General features: G+C 47.2%; 1 protein-coding gene across 1 annotated transcript in view; it reads right to left on the reverse strand.

The window, feature by feature from the left end:
- LOC133453114 (metabotropic glycine receptor-like) overlaps positions 1-18,403 on the reverse strand; it is a 127,000-nt gene that overhangs the window by 24,357 nt on the left and 84,240 nt on the right. Inside the window, exons 8-9 of the mRNA XM_061732989.1 lie at positions 16,740-16,978; positions 6,551-6,689 (exon numbers count right to left, since the gene is read on the reverse strand). Coding sequence (XP_061588973.1) covers positions 6,551-6,689; positions 16,740-16,978 — 378 coding nt within the window. The remainder of the gene's footprint in view (positions 1-6,550; positions 6,690-16,739; positions 16,979-18,403) is intronic.

The following is an 18,403-nucleotide window of genomic DNA, read 5'->3' on the forward strand; positions in this document are numbered from 1 at the left end:
AACGCTCATCCGTTGGTTCCCACCCCCCTGCCTCTCCCTGCAGTACCTCGTCATCGTCACACCTCCCCCTCACCTCCTGAGCAACCTACACCCCCCTCCCCCGGTCCCATTCATCAGGAGTCAACCGACACCCCCCCCCCCCCCCCCCCACCAGCCTCATCACAGCTGACCAGGTGAGGCGGGAGCTGAGGAGGACCAAGGCGAGGAAGGCTGCTGGTCCTGATGGCATCACCTCCAGGCTGCTGAGGGACTGTGCAGACCAGCTCTATGCTGTGCTCCTGCACATCTTCAACCTGAGCCTCAGTCTGGAGAGAGTTCCACTCCTGTGGAAGACCTCCTGTGTGGTTCCGGTTCCAAAGACCAAACAACCCAGGGAGCCCAACCACTTCAGACCAGTAGCCTTAACCTCTCACCTGATGAAGACCATGGAGAGGATTCTACTCGGCCACCTGAGACAGCAGGTGGTTGATGTGATGGACCCCCTGCAGTTCGCGTACCGGCCTGGCATCGGTGTGGATGATGCTGTCATCTACCTGATGCACAGGTCACTCGCGCATCTGGAGAGCGCCGGCAGCACTGTGAGAGTCATGTTCTTTGACTTCTCCAGTGCTTTTAACACCATCCAGCCATCACTGCTCAGGGGGAGGCTGGAGGAAGCAGGAGTGGACTGTCACCTGGCTGCATGGACCATCGACTACCTCACCAACAGGCCACAGTACGTGAGGCTCCGCAACTGTGTGTCTGATGTGGTGGTCTGCAGCACGGGGTACAGGGTACAGTGCTCGCTCCATTCCTCTTCACACTTTACACTTCGGATTTCCACTACAACACAGACTCCTGCCATCTCCAGAAGTTCTCAGATGACTCCGCCATCGTGGGACGCGTGTCCAGGGTGGACGATCTGGAGTACAGGGGGGTCATCGCCGACTTCGTCTCATGGTGCGAACGGAACCATCTGCGAATCAACACCAGCAAGACGAAGGAGGTGGTGATCGACTTCGGCAGGAACCCTCTGCCTCTTGCGCCGGTGAACATCCAGGGGCTGGACATTGAGACGGTGGGGAGTACAAGTACCTGGGTGTTCACCTCAATAACAAACTGGACTGGTCACACAACACCGACGCCCTGTACAAGAAGGGCCAGAGTCGACTCCACCTGCTGAGGAGACTGAGGTCCTTCGGTGTGTGCAAGGAGCTCTTAAGGACTTTCTATGACTCTGTGGTAGCGTCTGCTATCTGTGGTAGCGTCTGCCATATTCTATGCAGTGGTCTGCTGGAGCTGCGGGAGCTCGGAGAGAGACAGGAAGAGACTGAACCGACTGGTCAGGAGGGCTGGCTCGGTTCTTGGTTGTGCTCTGGACTCCGCTGAGGAGGTGGGTGAGAGGAGGATGCTGGTCAAGCTGAACTCTATCATGATCAACCCTCTCACCCCCCGGGGGAGCCCTCAGCAGCTCCTTCAGCCAAAGACTGCTCCACCCGCTGCAAGAAGGAACGCTACCGCAGGTCCTTCATCCCCACAGCCATCAGACTTTATAATAACCAACTGTAGCCACCCGAGTGCAATAACCTGTCTCTTTGAAAGTGCAATAACCTCTGCCCGCTAAATACCTCAAGTATTTTTGCACATGTAAATATTATCCATTTTTTTTGTGTTTACTATTTTTTCTCTTGTACATTGCTCAATTTTGTACATTTTATATTGCTCTTTTTTTAATTATTTAGCTATTTATTGGTTATTTCTATTTTAATTTTTTTGTATAAACCGTTAAGCGTGTGTGTTTGGCTGCTGCACGATTGAATTTCTCCTCTGGGAGATCAATAAAGTTTTCTATTCTATTCTATTCTATTCTATTCTATTCTATTCTATTCTATTCTACAGCACGGCAGTGACGTAACCCTGGCAACGCGCACTGCCCAAAGGTGCAGCAGCATATATATGGCTTTTAACTGACTCATTTAACTCTTTTTTATTTTTATTGGATCTTACTACTCTGTTTTATATTAATCTCATTCTTTTTATTGTCATTGTTCATTCATTGTTTTATCTCAATGTTATATTTAAATGTTTTAGTCATTATTTATGGTATATAGGGCATTAATACAATGCCATAGCTGCTAGCGTCAGCCGACACCACAGTAGGTCGATTCACATCGTAGAATTTCAGAACTGGAGAAGTAGATAAGATGTCTTTGATGCGCTGGAACACCTCCTGCTGTGCGTGGTCCCACGGCCTTGCAGTTTCAGATCTCAACAGTTAATACAGTGGTTGGCCCACTGTTGACAGATTTGGGATACATTTTCCCAGGTATGTGAACATGCCTAGAACACGTCTCAGCTCCGCCATGTTCTGTGGTGACGGCAACTCTCTGATCGCCTTGACTTTGTCTGGATCGGGCTTCACTCCTGCTTTGTCCATCACCTGGCCAAGGAAATGAAGCTGTTCCTGTCTGAACACACGCTTGTCGTTGTGCAACTTAAATCCAGCTGACTCGATCCTCTCCAGCACCTTGCTGAGGTACTGGTCGTGTTGTTCTGGAGTGTTTCCATAAACAAGAATATCGTCCATAAAGACAGCTACACCATGAAGACCATTTAGAGTTTCTGCCATTTTGTGTTGGAATATTTCCGGGGCACTTGTGATGCCGAATGGGAGTCGCTTGAAGGAGTATCTCCCGAAGGGAGTTAGGAAGGTGGTCATCTTGCTGCTTTCGGGGTGTAGAGGTATCTGCCAAAACCCTGAGGCAGCGTGAAGTGATGTGAACATTGTTGCGCCACTCAGCTTTGCAGTTATTTCCTCAGCATTTGGGAGGACGTACCTCTCTCTCCTCACAGCTTCATTTAGCCTTTTCAGATCCACACAGATGCACACTTTGCCATTCTTTCATGGAACTGGCACCATCGGTGCACACCAGTCTGTAGGCTCTGTCACCTTTTCAATGACACCGTTCACCTCCATGCGCAGCATCTTCTCTTTCACGTTCTCTAAGAGAGGCAGGGTGACCCTGCGTGCTGTGTGTACTGCATATGGCTCGACGTTCTCCTTTAACCGTATTTTAACGGGGTCTGTCTTGAGAGTTCCATGTTCCCCAAATGCATTGTGCACTTCTTCAATGCGCTTCACCAGCCCCATAGCACATGCTGTGTCTCTGCCTGGCAGATTGCTTGCAGTCAGGCTGCGGATAACATGGACTGGAAATGAGTAATGCTTCTCTTTGTACTGTGCATTAGCTTGAAACTTGCCCACACACACTAACTGGCCACCAGGGCTGCTCATTGGTGGGGTATGGGACTGGACTAGTGGCTGTTTAGGGCCTAACATGCGGAATGTCTGTTCCACCATGATGTTCAGATCGGCCCCTGTATCAATTTTAAATTTCACCGGCGTCTTTCCAATGATAATCTTAACAGTCCCCTGTAAATCCTCTTTGTTTGTTTGTGTGACTTTACCCAGGAAGTATGGGGTCTCTGAAACAGTCTCTGTCTCTGTCACTTCTCTGACTGCTTTAGTATGACATTTTGCTTCCCAGTGACCCACTTTTTTGCATTTGTTGCGCGTTGATTTCAGGGCTGGACACCTTTCCTGGTCTTTGTGCTGTATTTTTCTGCACCTGCCACATTTTGGCCCTTCACGCTCTCCACTTTTATTTTTCCAGTATGATTTTCCTCTGTGTGCAGATCTACTGCGTCCGCGGGCGATCTCCTGCACAGCCGTGCATGCCTCTCCTCCGTGCTGCTGGTTCACTTGTGACGTCACCTCCTCGAACTGGCGGATGGTCTGGATGGTCTGGGTTAACATCAGGTTAGACTCCAGCTGTAGTTTGCGCGACAGCTCTTGGTCCAGAATCCCCACCACTATGCGGTCCCGTATATTTTATTCCTTGACTGCTCCAAAGTCACAGTCTTCTGACAGATCATATACGGCTCTGATAAACATTTCAACTTTCTCACCGGGCCGCTGTACTCTCTGATGGAAACAGACTCGTAAATCACATTCCCTTTGGGGTAGAAGTACTCGTCGTATTTTTTTAACACGTCGTCAAACTTCTTCTGATCCTCCTCTGACAACGCGAATGAAAATGTTTTCAGCCTCCGGGCCCATAGCATATATCAGGTAAGTGACCTGAACTTCACCATCCTCCTTGTTAAGTTTTGTCGCCAGTCTCCCCATTCACTTGGGCAGTCGAATGAAAAAACTGTCCGGGGGATTAAACTTTTTCTGAAACGATGTGTCCGTCGGTACTTCTGACACCATGTAATGGTTTTCAATAACTCCACACAAGTTGTACGATCTGATAGTTTACTCAGAACTTCGATAGGCAGGTGTAAAAACAACAGGCAGCCGGTAGTAAACCGTTAACCGTTATAACAGTTACGTCACCCGTTGGATCCCAAAGGTGCAGCCGCATACATATATTGCATGTATGACAGAGAGGAGCTAGAGCTCCATGTTCTGTCTCTAAAATCAATACAGATGACATCATCCACACATCTCCCCCCTGAAACCTGGCATTTCAGCTGTTCGATGGTAGAGAAGCAACTGGTGCTTCTGGGAAGAGTTATAACACTATTTCCTCACTCTGGTATCTCCTACCCCAACTCTATTACAGTAATCCCTCGCTATAACACGGTTCACCTTTCACGTCTTGCTGCTTCACGGATTTGCATTGTGCATCGTGTTCTGCATTCTGATTGGCTAAACATTCTCCCCGCTTCTTCACTTCCTGTGTCAATAACGTTGGTTGCTTAGCAACAATGCTGAGAACGGCCAATGAGCTTCATCAGCAGTTCAAGAACGGGAGCCTTTGATGAATCGTTCATTACAGTCTCAGATATAATCTATGGTGGCATGTCAGTTTATAAAAATCCTTTTGCCCAGAAGAAAAAAGACCGACAACTGCCCATAACTATGTTCTTCTCTGGAAAAAACACACCTGCACCGCGGGCTTTAGACGAAAAACACGCTACAGAGCGAATCAGGATGCAGCGGCAGTCAGAAGAGCAGTGAAATACGTGCCAGTCACAATTTGTCCTACTGTACTTATTAGGGCCCAAGCACTGACAGTGAGAAGGCCCTATTGTATCTGTAGGAATTTTTCTCGTTTTTCTTGTTTTCTTTTTTTTCCTTCTTCTGACGAAATGAGGGCCTTTTTTGCCCCCCTGAACGTTCCCCAAAAGTCACCAAATTTTGCACGCAAGCCAGGCCTGGCAAAAAATTGGATATTTAATGGTTTACATTAATGGGCGTGGCCTAATGGCTCAACAGCGCCCCCTAGAAAACTTTGTGCCTCAAGCCCCACAATACGGTTTGACGTACATGCACGAAAATCGGTACACACCTGTATCATGTCACAACTTAAAGAAAAGTCTCTTGGCACCATGGCCCAAACCAAACAGGAAGTTGGCCATTTTGAATTAATTGTGTAATTCTGGCGCCATTTATGCCATTTCTTCGGCCGTCAATGCGGCCCGAACCGTAACGTGCACCCAGGTGTGTTATACATCAAAATGTGCGTCTCCATCCTGCGACAAAGAGCATTACCCTCCTCAGTCAAAAGCGTTACCGTGGCGACTATAGACAACAAAAAGCGCGCCTACCCTCCATCTGATTGGTCCATATTTGATAGTTCCTACTTTTTGCTATAACTTTTGTATGGTTTGATATAGAGAGTCGTGGGTGGTGTCATCGGACTTGGTATTGAGTACTTGAACATAATTGGTGCAAATTTGCCCTGCCCCTTCTTCTGATTTGTCGATATTGGACAGCCAAGGTGTCCAGATAGTCTGGATACTCCGAACTGTTGTTCAGCATAAGGACCTGAAGCTTTCCTCTCACCTACTGGGGTACACCACAACACGCAAACTTCTAGCTGAAAGACTGTGACTAAGCCTACTATACAGCATGGAGTCTTCACCCGGGGCTTCTCTTGAGGGAACAAAATCCAGCCCATCGATCGGTTCCACAAACCCCTGCTGTGTTGAGGGGAGTCCAACTACCTGTAGTCGGTACTTACGGACCTCCCCATCAGAGATGACTTACCATATCCAACAGTCAGTTTCACCACCCCGGGGTTGTAATGATAAGCCCCAGTCCCGGATCCCAGAGAGATTGATGTCTTCATGAAGCAAACATTTGTTGTTGCAGCTAAAAGTGGTTCCTCAAGATATTGAATCACCGAGTGTAATTTGTTTTCCAGACTCTGCTTCTGCTCTCTGGCTTATTTTTTCATCGTTAAACGATGGGATGACATGTGTTACTGCTCATTTGAAGTTATATTGGATCAATCTTAAGACTTGGGAAGGACCAAGGTAAAGAACTGCAAATCTAAAGAACGTGTATTTGTTTTTTCCCCAAGTGATGGTGCTTTATTAATTTAATTGATTGGCTGCTTTGATGCGTTTCATCTTTCGTTCTCTTGTCATTGTCCTCCCCCTTCACCATTTCTCTCATCATCAGTATAGAAGAAGAAGAAATGATTCATTGCCACATCTGTCACGTGCACCCAGCAGAGAGACAAAGTCATGCCTGCTCCATCCCTTTTCCTCCACCCACCTGATGATGTGGAAGATGGCTGATATGAGGAGCTCATTGTAGATGGCCACAGCAATGTAGCGCGGCTCGTGGAAGGCTGAAGGTATGGTGCGGACGGCGTAGCACAAGTATACGCCCCACAGCAGGAACAGGAACTCAGCTGAAACACAGATGGAGAAAGTTGTTAGCACCTTCGTAACGTTGCCAAAATTAGGAACATCTCTTTTTTCTCTTCACATAAATGATACACCTCTGGTCCGTCTTTTCTACTCCAACTTTTTCAATGACACCTGCAAGTTCTATACAAAAAATGATGTTACAGTTCAGAAAATCAGAGCTACAGCACAAGATGTGCTCTCAGAGGTAATTATTTACTGCCAAAAATAAAGAAATGATGGTAAAAGAACGGTGATGTACAGAGCTACTGTATGTCTGCATGGAACCCACTTCCCAAACACTTTAAGCAAACTATTAACATAAAAGAATTCAAATCGTTAGTAAAGAAACATCTCTTGAATCAATACATATAAAACTTATTCAATATATATATATATATAAACATATATATATATGTATATATATATATATATATATATATATATATATATATATATATATATATATATATATATATACTCACTCACTCACTCATCTTCTCCCGCTTATCCGTTACCGGGTCGCGGGGGCAGCAGCCTCAGCAGGGATGCCCAGACTTCCCTCACCCCAGACACCTCCTCCAGCTCTTCCGGGGGGAGTCCGAGGCGTTCCCAGGCCAGCCGAGAGACATAGTCTCTCCAGCGTGTCCTGGGTCTTCCCCGGGGTCTCCTCCCGGTGGGACATGCCTGGAACACCTCCCTAGGGAGGCGTCCAGGAGGCATCCGGTACAGATGCCCAAGCCACCTCAGCTGACTCCTCTCAATGTGGAGGAGTAGCGGCTCGACTCCGAGCTCCTCCCGGGTGACCGAACTCCTCACCCTATCTCTAAGGGAGCGTCCAGCCACCCTGCGGAGGAAACTCATCTCGGCCGCTTGTATCCGCGATCTTGTCCTTTCGGTCACTACCCAAAGTTCATGACCATAGGTGAGGGTAGGGGCGTAGATTGACCGGTAAATCGAGAGCTTCGCCTTTCGACTCAGCTCCCTCTTTACCACGACGGTCCAGTACATCGACCGCATTACTGCGGACGCTGCACCGATCCGCCTGTCAATCTCACGCTCCATTGTTCCCTCACTCGTGAACAAGATCCCGAGATACTTGAACTCCTCCACCTGAGGCAGGACTTCTCCACCCACCCGGAGAAGGCATGCCACCCTTTTCCGGTCGAGAACCATGGCCTCGGTCTTGGAGGTGCTGATTCTCATCCCTGCCGCGTCGCACTCGGCCGCAAACCGCCCCAGCACATGCTGGAGGTCCCGGTCTGATGAAGCCAACAGGACAACATCATCTGCAAAAAGCAGAGATGAAATCCTGAGGTTCCCAAACCGGATCCCCTCCGGCCCCTGGCTGCGCCTAGAAATCCTGTCCATAAAAATTATGAACAGGACCGGTGACAAAGGGCAGCCCTGCCGGAGTCCAACATGCACCGGGAACAAGTCTGACTTACTGCCGGCAATGCGAACCAGACTCCTGCTTCGATCATACAGAGACCGGACAGCCCTTAGTAGAGGGCCCCGGACTCCATACTCACTCAGCACCCCCCACAGAATGGCACGAGGGACACGGTCAAATGCCTTCTCCAGATCCACAAAACACATGTAGACTGGTTGGGCAAATTCCCATGAACCCTCGAGCACCCTGCGGAGGGTATAGAGCTGGTCCAGTGTTCCACGACCGGGACGAAAACCGCATTGTTCCTCCTGAATCCGAGGTTCGACTATCGGCCGTAATCTCCTCTCCAGTACCCTGGCGTAGACTTTCCCCGGGAGGCTGAGAAGTGTGATCCCCCTGTAGTTGGAACACACTCTCCGGTCCCCCTTTTTAAACAGAGGGACCACCACCCCGGTTTGCCACCCCAGCGGTACTGTCCCCTTCCTCCATGCAATGTCGCACAGGCGTGTCAGCCAAGACAGCCCTACGACATCCAGAGACTTGCGGTACTCAGGGCGAATCTCATCCACCCCCGGTGCCCGGCCATATATATATGGCCGGGCATATATATATATATATATATATATATATATATATATATATATATATATATATATATATATATATATATATATATATATAAAACAAATACTATTATTAGTTACATTTCCCAATAATTTTTCTTGCCAGTCAGTACCAGATACCCTAAAAAAAGAAGAATAAATTCACTGGTTTTTTATACAGCGTGGACCGAAAGTATAAATGTATCACCCCACTGCAAAGACGTCAGTGATTTAAACACACTATTTTATGCTGATAAATGACTACATCTACTGTTTTTTGGTGTTATTTTCTGCAAGGAATGTAAAATTAGCCTACAACTGTGTCCCTTGTTTTTATTTCTCTTTTTATTTACAGTAACTTCATAAAAGGATGTAAAAAAAATGTTATTTGAGCAACAACTAACATGATAATGATTCACATATTGTTGTAACATCACCATTAAGTCTTAGAGAAGGCTTACCATGAATATCAAATATGCTGTGACGATTCAGATTTAAAAAAGCAGTTTGTGACTATTGATTTATATTTCATTCAAAAGATAGTTGTAGGACAACATTTTTTAATGCAAAGCTGTTTCATGAATGCAGAGCTCCACTGAGCAGCTAACGATGCGCGGTCACATCATCAAATCTCACCTAACTTCACGTGACAGCGATTTCTCTGGAAGATGTACAGTTATTACAAAAAGAAAACATCTGTGTCCATGGCAACTGCTATATTTCAGAGCTGACAACCCTGCGTATACGTGCACAGAGGGATCATTACCACCTAAATTGTCAGTGTAATGAAATTTGAAAGAACATCAGTCTGGAAAAAATCTATAGAAATTATTTTAAGACGTGAACAAGAGGATCCCCTCGGGGTTTCTGCAGTATGGGGGTATTAAATTATATTTTCTGTTTCTGTTTTCGCTCTACAGGATGGAGCGAAAACAGAAGCACAGCAGGACACGGCTCCAGTAACTCCGACTATCTTGGCATGAGGTCTGTACTTAACACAGTTCATTAATATTCATGAGAGGTTATTATATAAATCACTTTAAATGGTATTTTGCCACCAAACGGAGATGCATGAAGAGCAGTATTCATGAAACTACTAATTAATGCAGATTAACTGCAGGTTGAAATTGACAAGCTATTGTATCATTATCAGCAATGTTATTCAAAAGCTTCTTTGCTTTGTATGATATGACAAATGAATTGTTAAGCACTTTTATACAACTGTTGTTAGTTGAAAAACAACAACACTCTCGGTTATGACTGAGCGCGCACGACTAATTTCCACAAGTTTGACATACTGCGTTGTTGTTGTTCCTGTCCGTCAGCCTGAGCAGCGCGGGCGGTGCCGCCGTCCTGCAGGCTGTCAGAGCGAGCAGCACGGTTCCCCTCATTCATGCGGGCGGATGGGAATTGAGAAGATTTTTACAATTCCGATTCCATTTTCGATTCTGTTTAACGATTGATTCCTTATCGATTCTCTTATCGACTCTAATTTGGAAAAAAGGAGAACAAACAGGTCCATAAGCATCAACTTTGGCTGGGATTGGTGGGTCGTGATGCCCGGGCCTGGCGGGGCTTGCCGTGCAGCCTGGGGTGCCTTCTGGCGGTGCTGGACCCCCCCGGGGAGGGGGGAACGGTGCGTGATTGTGTGTCTGTGTCGGTGAGAATGCGGTGTGGAAGGGTCCTGCCATGGAGGATTTGAGCCTCCATTGGCAGGACAACAAAACTTAATAATTTATCAATATTATATTATACAAAGATGGTTATTATTATTATTAATATTATTATTATTATTAGTATTATTGTTAGTATTATTATTATGTATAGTATATCTTATTATTAGTATAGGTATCGGATAGGTGAATGGATGAATGAATGGGATGCCTGGGTCTGGGGCCCTCCGTTGTCGGGCCTGCGCGGGTGTCGCCCTGTTGGGGGGTTCCCTCTCTCCGGGCCCGTCTCCGGTCCCCCCCGCTGCCTCCGCGGCGGAGCGCCCCTCTGGTCTTGGAGGGCCACTTTCGTGGGGGGCAGGTGCACCTGCCCGCGTCGGCGGCCGGGGCGGCTCTGTCTCTCCGGGCAGGCTGGCCCCCTGGCGGGTGGGGGTCGTTGGCCCGAAGGGTGAGGGCCTCCTGGCCACGTGTCCGGCCCGGACCGGGTGGCCGGGGATTGCCTGGGTCGCGGTCCGCCGCAGCGGGATCTCTGGCTGCCTCTTCCCGCGCTGTTGGGGCCTCGCAGGCGGTGGGTTGCCTCCCTCCTACTTCTCCCCTCTGTGGGGTTGCTGGTGGCCTGGGTTCCGGGTTCTTCCTTGTCGGCCTCTGGTCTCCCGGGTGGCGGGGTTGCTCCCCCCCCTCCCCCACTATAGATACACTTCAGTAGGAGCATTGTTTGGTTTATTACACACACACACACACACACACACACACACACACACACACACACACACACACACACACACACACACACACACACACACACACACACACACACACACATAGCTACATAGACATATACACACTCACGCACACCACACACATAGCCACAAAGACATGTACACACGCATGCACACACACACACACACACACACACACACACACACACACACACACACACACATATAGCCACTCAGTCACATACATATACACACACACACAAAGCCACACAAACACATACACACACATAGCCACAAAGACATGTACACACACACGCATGCACACACATATACACACACACACACACACACACACACACATGATCATATACATACACGCATACACACACATAGAGATACACACTGGCTTGTTCACCTGCATGCTTGCTCTGTAGTTTTTGGGGTTAGGTAGCGGTAGCGCTAGCTTAGCTCAGACTGCGATCAGATCTCAAGATTTAGGTCGATTGCTGTTGTTGTTTTGGTTGGCTCCGTGCCGGTTTCGTGTTTTGTTTGTGTTTTTTTGTTGCAGATTTCCAGTGCTTGACGTGTGTTTCCGTGTGTTCCTGCTTCCTGGATTTGGATCCCCCCCCCCCCCCCCCCCAAAAAAAAATTAATAAAAATCACTGGGTTTGTATGTGTATATCTATGTATGTGTATGCATATGTATGCGTATATATATATGTATATGTATATTAAATATAGTAATAATGCACATATATATGCCCTTGGTTTCTACCATCATGGTATCAATCATTAATATGTGTACAAACAAGGTAAAATGATTTGTTTTGAAAATAAATATAAAATAATAATAAAATAAATATTCTTCTGTAGAAATTAACTAAATACAACATATTATTCTGTGGTAATTACACAAGAATGTCCAGTAACATGTTCAACGCCACAAACTTATGGTACTTTCACACCTGTCCCGTTTTGGAGCAGTTGATCCGGAACAGGGAGCGTTTCCCTCTAAAGATCGGATCGCCGAGATCTCCTAGGAGAGGTGGTCTCAGCTCGATTCCATTCCAGACCTGGAGCGGTTCATTTTTTTTTTATTAATAGTGAGAACATAATCGACACAGCAACCGACACAACTCCATTCATGTGTATGTGCTAGCACGGTTCAAGGAGAAGACTCAGTGCAGCCTCCACCACCTTCTCTCCTATTGGACGTGCCGAGATGTCTTCCCAGCCCGGCACGGTGAAATTAAACAATGTTCAATTCGGGCAGGGTTTGCGCAGCGCAAACGCCGCGGTAGGCGGCCTCTCGCCCGCAGAGCGGTCGGCTCCTGCACCGGTAGCACATACATGAATGGGAAAGCCAGCGGCGGTCGCCGCTTTGCGCCCTCTCTTGGGTGAAAGGGGCTTGTTGTTTTTCTCGCGGTACGGAAGAGGAAACTCCTTCCGCGTTCATTTGACCAATCAGAGAACAGGGGGTTCGCGCATGGCATTTGTTAACAGCTTTGAACCGCTACAGACGGTTGCCTTGTGAACACAAACCCCACGTACGAGAAACGAAACAACTGTATCAATTTAGCCCCTGAATCGCAACAAAAAAAACGGGGCATAGGTGTGAAAGCATGATAAGTCACTGCTCGGTGACATTCATCTATTCTGGCCTGGGTCATACTCTTCCCTGCCTTGACTAGAGGAGAAGCTAGCGCTAGACTGGAGCTTAATTGTAGAACACAAAAACTCCCACAGGAAATCCACAGAGAGATGTAGAAAAAAACTCCTTCCTCACAGGGAACTCGAAAATGACAAGGCCCAGAGCAAGAAGAAAACAAACAGACAAACAAGACAAACTCGCCCCGAGCCACTGGCAGCCCCGCTCTTTAACTTCTCCCATAGGATGAGCTGATGCGCTGCACCCGCGTCAGGAGCGCGCCTGGCGCAGCTTTTTTGGTCACACACTGCACCGACTCCGTGCTCCCAGCGCCACCAGGTTGCGGAGGAAAGCCCTGCCGGTCGAGCCCTAACAATTTCCTCCCTTTGTTTAAATGTTCACATTGCAAGTATGGCCGCCCTGTTTTCCCGCTGCTGCTTCCACCTGCCTGCGGCCCCCCACCCCCTCTGGCCATCCCGCTGCTGCTTCCACATGCCAGCTGTGTGCTGCTGACGTCCCTGACCCCCCAATCTGGCCCTCGGCAGGAGTTTCCCCCTTATGATCCTGGTCCTGGTCCAGGTTTCTTCCCTCCTAAAGGCTTAAGGTTTTTCTCCCACTAGGGAAGTTTTTACCTGCCAGTGTTTATGTAATAATTGCTCGGGGGTTTATGTTCTGGGTCTCTGGAAAGCGTCTAGAGACAACATCTGTTGTATTAAACGCTATACAAATAAAATTGAATTGAATTGAATTCATCCTTTTTGGTAAAATGTAACCAAACTTTCGAGCGTTTATGCCGCTTTGTCGCCACGTTTTCCTGCTGGGTGCGAATGTAACTACGCAACATGCGTGGTGACATCATTCGTGCCCACTGGAATTGATAAGGGAATCGTTTGCAAAAAAGGCAAACGATTCCAAGGAATTGAAACACTGGGAACAGGTTCTCAACAAGAACCAGTTTTCGATTCCCATCCCTATTCACACGCATGCAGAAGCACGAGCAGAGGGCTCCCTGAGCCATGACGGCTCGTAAACAGAGACGTCTCTACGTCCTCTCCTCAGGGTGCCCTTGGCCATCTTCTTTATAAGCTCCCCTTCATCTCCTCTTCCTTCCCAAGTTCTGTCGCTAGAAAACTCTTTCTGCATTGTTGGTCACATCCCCCACAAGCTTCACACTTCACAGGCTTCCTTCTCTTTTTTTTCCTTCTTTCCTTCTGTTGTTCCATCGGTCTTCAATCCTCTCTTAAGGATCCGTCCTTCCCCTCTCTGCCTACAGGATTAGTCTCTGTTGCTGTCAGACTGGCTGCAGTGAGGTGCACAGCGCTGCCTCCTGCTCACAAATCTGTCTTCTAAGAGGAACGCTGTAAAGCGCGTTCAAGGCCATCTGGGTTTTCAGGGAAACTCGAGCAGCAGGAGCGTCTTACTGTTATGAGAAAGGAAATGCATTCACGTCGTAAACAACCCTTACTGATGGCAAAGAAAAGGGGTTGGCTTCATCTCGTGATTGGATTGTGCTTTCTTTTACATTTATCGTGCAAGATTTCCTGTGAAGAAGCAACGGTATTGTCTGCATCCGTGAATGCTTCCAGTGATGGGGAGGTCCTCCACGCAAACGGGGAGTATTTTTGCTGTTCGAGAGTCATGAAGGTGCATTGTTTATCAGGTTTGCCATGAAAATGTGTTGGGATCAGCTTCAACAATCACAATATCACTTCAAAATCAGCTTAGCAGCTCAATTTTGGACTCAGTTGGAAGGAATTGGATTATTTGGGATATAACTTTGTGAATGTGAGCCTTTTGTTTAAGGTGCACTGAGATGAGTTGAAAGTGAACTGGACTGTGAATCAACCCGTTCTTGATAAACATGCCATGTGTCCTTCAGATATAACAGATGCAGTCTGACAAAAGTACTTTTGTCTATAAATTAGGGCTGTCACTTTAGCGCGGTAATTAGATTAATTAATTACACTGCTAATTAACGCGTTGTGAAAATTAACACAATTAATTATGAGTGGCAAAATGCGCAAGCATTTTAAATGTGTCCCATTGAGGGAGCCGTAGTCCACTTGACAGGTCACTTCCCTCCTGCTGCTGGTCAAACTAACGACTCAGCAAATCTTTGCTGGGCCTTTGAACGGCAATTTTATGTATAAAAAGAAAGAAGACGGGACTATCAACAAGAACGCGGTGATTTGTACATTTTGTATAAAAGAATGTTCCTATCAGCGGAGCTGCTCCAGCCTGAATTATCATTTAAACGCTAAACATGTCCGGACAAGTTCCACTGGAAACGTTACAGCTACTAGTGCTTGAATTGCTGTATTGACTCAGCTTTAGTTTTAATTTTGAATTTTAAAGTCTCCTTAAAGGGGACCTATTATGAAAAACACGTTTTTTCTTGTTTTAACATATATAAAGTGGTCTCCCCTCACCCTGCCAACACAGGGGAGACAAAATACCATGAATTTCTGCAGGGTCTCTGACCCCGCCGGACAGAGTCCCCCAGTGTCACGTGGTTTTTTTTGAGCCGATTAGAATCTGCTCCTGTCGTTACGTAACGACAGGAGCAGATTTCCAGAGGTTCAGCCTCCGCTGCTGAAACCACGCCCACAACCAGCTCTCTACGGAGCTGGAGCGGCGCTTCCTTCAGCCAGTCGGACGCTGCGCCGCGGCGGAGCGGATCCGGGTTGAATCATCCAGGTTCCCGGGTGGTTTGGGAGCTGGGTCCTCGGGGATCTGTCCCAGGCTGGACCAGCTTCACCCTCCGAGATTTTCAGGCAAATCTGTCGGTTTGATCCCCGGTAACGGGCGATGCGCCGCGGATGCGCTCCGGAGCCGATCTGTGCGCCCGCCGTGCGGTTGCGGCGCCCGTCGCGCAGAATCCGCCGGGCAGATCCGGCTGAAATTCCGCTGGTCGGCCCCCGGGAGTCCCTGCTACCAGTCCAGGCCGGTTCCTGCGGTCCCGGCCGGTCGGAACCGGTCAGATTCCCCCGTTAAAGCCGCGGTGATGCGCGCTGCTCCCGGGCGCCCGGCGTGGCTCCGGGGCCAGCGTTCAGCATCCACCGGGTAGATCCGGCTTAAATAGTGCATAAATGTTATTTATATACAACTCATATTTTATTTTTTTAACAATAAAGTTTCAATTTGTGAAAATTCAGTGTTGTGATCATTTACAGGCTCGGGCTGCTCTGGCGGAGCGAGGTTTATTCTCCTCCCCTGCTACACGTCATTCAGGGAGCCAATCAGCGCAGAGCCTCATTATCATACCCCCCCCTTCCCTAAAAATGAGGCGCAGAAAAAGAGGTTAGAAGCGGTAAAACTAGTGACAGGGCCCACAGGCTGGATTTATGATTTATGTAGAAAAAACAAGCTTTAGATTGTTTTTAAGACATTCAAGGCCTGTTTAAAATATACATTAAATGCCATAATAGGTCACCTTTAAGTGCCTATTTGAGACTCAGCCGTATTTTATTTCTGAATTTTATTTATTTAACTGTATTTGCATTGCATTTTTGAATAATGCACCTGGCCTAATTGGTTTGCTGATGTGCTTGAGTTTTTTCTTTTGAAATTTCATTTATGAAACACTTCACCAATAAAAATGTGGATTTCAAATCTTCTCTTCTTAGTGTATTCAATTGATTAGTCATGGACTGCAATTTTGTAATGTCCTAGAATTCTAATTCTTTATTTGGGGACCTTTAGCAGATATGAGATTAAAATGTGATTAATTAGATTAATTAATTATAAATCCTATAATTAATTAGATAAATTTGCTTGACAGCACTACTATAAAGCTAAATGTTTTCAAGCATTCATTGTTTGCATCCATGAAGACCAGCAGTCTTCTCCGTTGCGTTAACTTCACCGCTATCCTTACAGAAGAATGTTTTTCACATCACCTTAAACATCATCTCTGTAGCAGAGATCCAAGACTCTCCCACGTCTCACCCAGACTGCTTTCAGAGACATCTTTGCACATGAGTTGCATGCAAAAGAAGTGCAGACAGCCCAGCACACACTCACCGACCGCCATCATGTAGTCCCAGCGATCCAGCAGACACATGCTGAACTGCAGTCCCTCCGGCGTGAAGCCTGCAGCGATGACGGCCCGACTCAGCTCTGGGTTCTGGCACACGGCCGAGGTCCAGGCCACCAGGAACCACAGCACCACCACCAGGATCACCAGCAGCAGCCGCAGGACCCGCCAGCTCGTCATGTAGGGCGTCCTCTGGGCCGTGCGGGACAGGAACACCTTCAACACCCTGGGAAGAGACGGAGGGGCAGATGTGGCCTGAATACCAGAAACTACAGCGTGGCCATTTTGCTGTATTGCAGGCAAAAAGGATTATTGCTCTTAAAGCGACACTACGTAACTTTTCCACCTTAATATCATATTTCCAGAGTCATTGTGATGGTACATCAACTTCCAACAGGTTTAATGACACCTCTTTCATGATCTGAGGGAGTCTGTATCGCCTTCACTGGCACTATATAACTTTGAGGAGCATGGTAGGAACCCTGCCACACTAAAAAACTACAAATTTTACGGCTTTGACTGCTTTACGGCACATACGTCACTTCCCCCTCCTTCCCGATTCGCAGTCGAGACGAAAATGGGCGGGGCTTGGAGCGCAGAGCTCCGCAGAAGCTGGTAACCTGTTGCTGCAGCAGCAGCAGCAGCAGCTCCACATAACAGACCAGGGAAAAGATCCTAATGGTTTAACTTTTCAACGGTTTCCTGCTCGGAGGCAGAACCACGCAGGCCAAGTATCTGATATAACGGAATAAAAGAGTGAAAGAGTCGTCGGCTCGCTTTGGATCGCGGCTGTAACGACCAAACACACAGTAAAGCCTGAATTATGGTTCTACGTTAAATCGACGCACACCTACGGCGTAGGGTACGTGGCGACGCGCAACCTACGGTGCGTGTCGCCGCGTACCCTACGCCGTAGGCTCTGCGTCGATTTAACTCCCAATTATTAACCCCAATCTTCAGATAAAACTAGTTTGTTGAGGAAAAAATATTAACTCTTATTTGTAGCTGCAGAGGAAAAAAATAATCTCACGAGGAGCCTCTTCAGCATAATACAGCGGTCAAAAAAAAAGAAAAGAGAAGTAAGAGGGATACAAAACATGTACTGTATGTTGTATTATACAAATTTATTGAAACATATGGCTCTTCAGTAGAGATTTCATATGGATCCAGACCGTTAATAATCATTATTTTCTCCATATACCACTCCCTGGCTTCCTTGTTTAAGGTATCCCGGTAAATTCCAGTTCCTTTCCAGCAGTTTAACATCTTTTTTTTTGCGTTCCGTCTGTTCACTTGGTGAAACAGAAAAGCATCCAGTCTCCTCTCATCAAAACAAATGCAGCGAGGGGACAGGAGTTTTCCGGCAGTACGCGCTGGTGCTCATGGGAAACGTAGTGTTCTTTCTGGTAAAACACTACCGCTTTTGTCCAAAAGATGCCGCCAAACTCAGAAAAGCTGAAAGTTACGTTGTGCTGCTTTAATTGGAAGAAAACCAACCAAGTCTCACATAAAAACGTACGCTGCCTAAGTTGGTCCAAAGTGCAAAAACGTAGAGGGGTTACAATAATAGCCCTTGAATTGTATAACTGTTACATTTTTCTGCCTATTCGTTTTGCGTCCAAGTCACGTGACCTTCAAGATTCTGGCCGTG

This window comes from Cololabis saira, chromosome 10, assembly GCF_033807715.1.
Source record: "Cololabis saira isolate AMF1-May2022 chromosome 10, fColSai1.1, whole genome shotgun sequence".
Classification (NCBI taxonomy): Eukaryota; Metazoa; Chordata; class Actinopteri; order Beloniformes; family Belonidae; genus Cololabis; species Cololabis saira.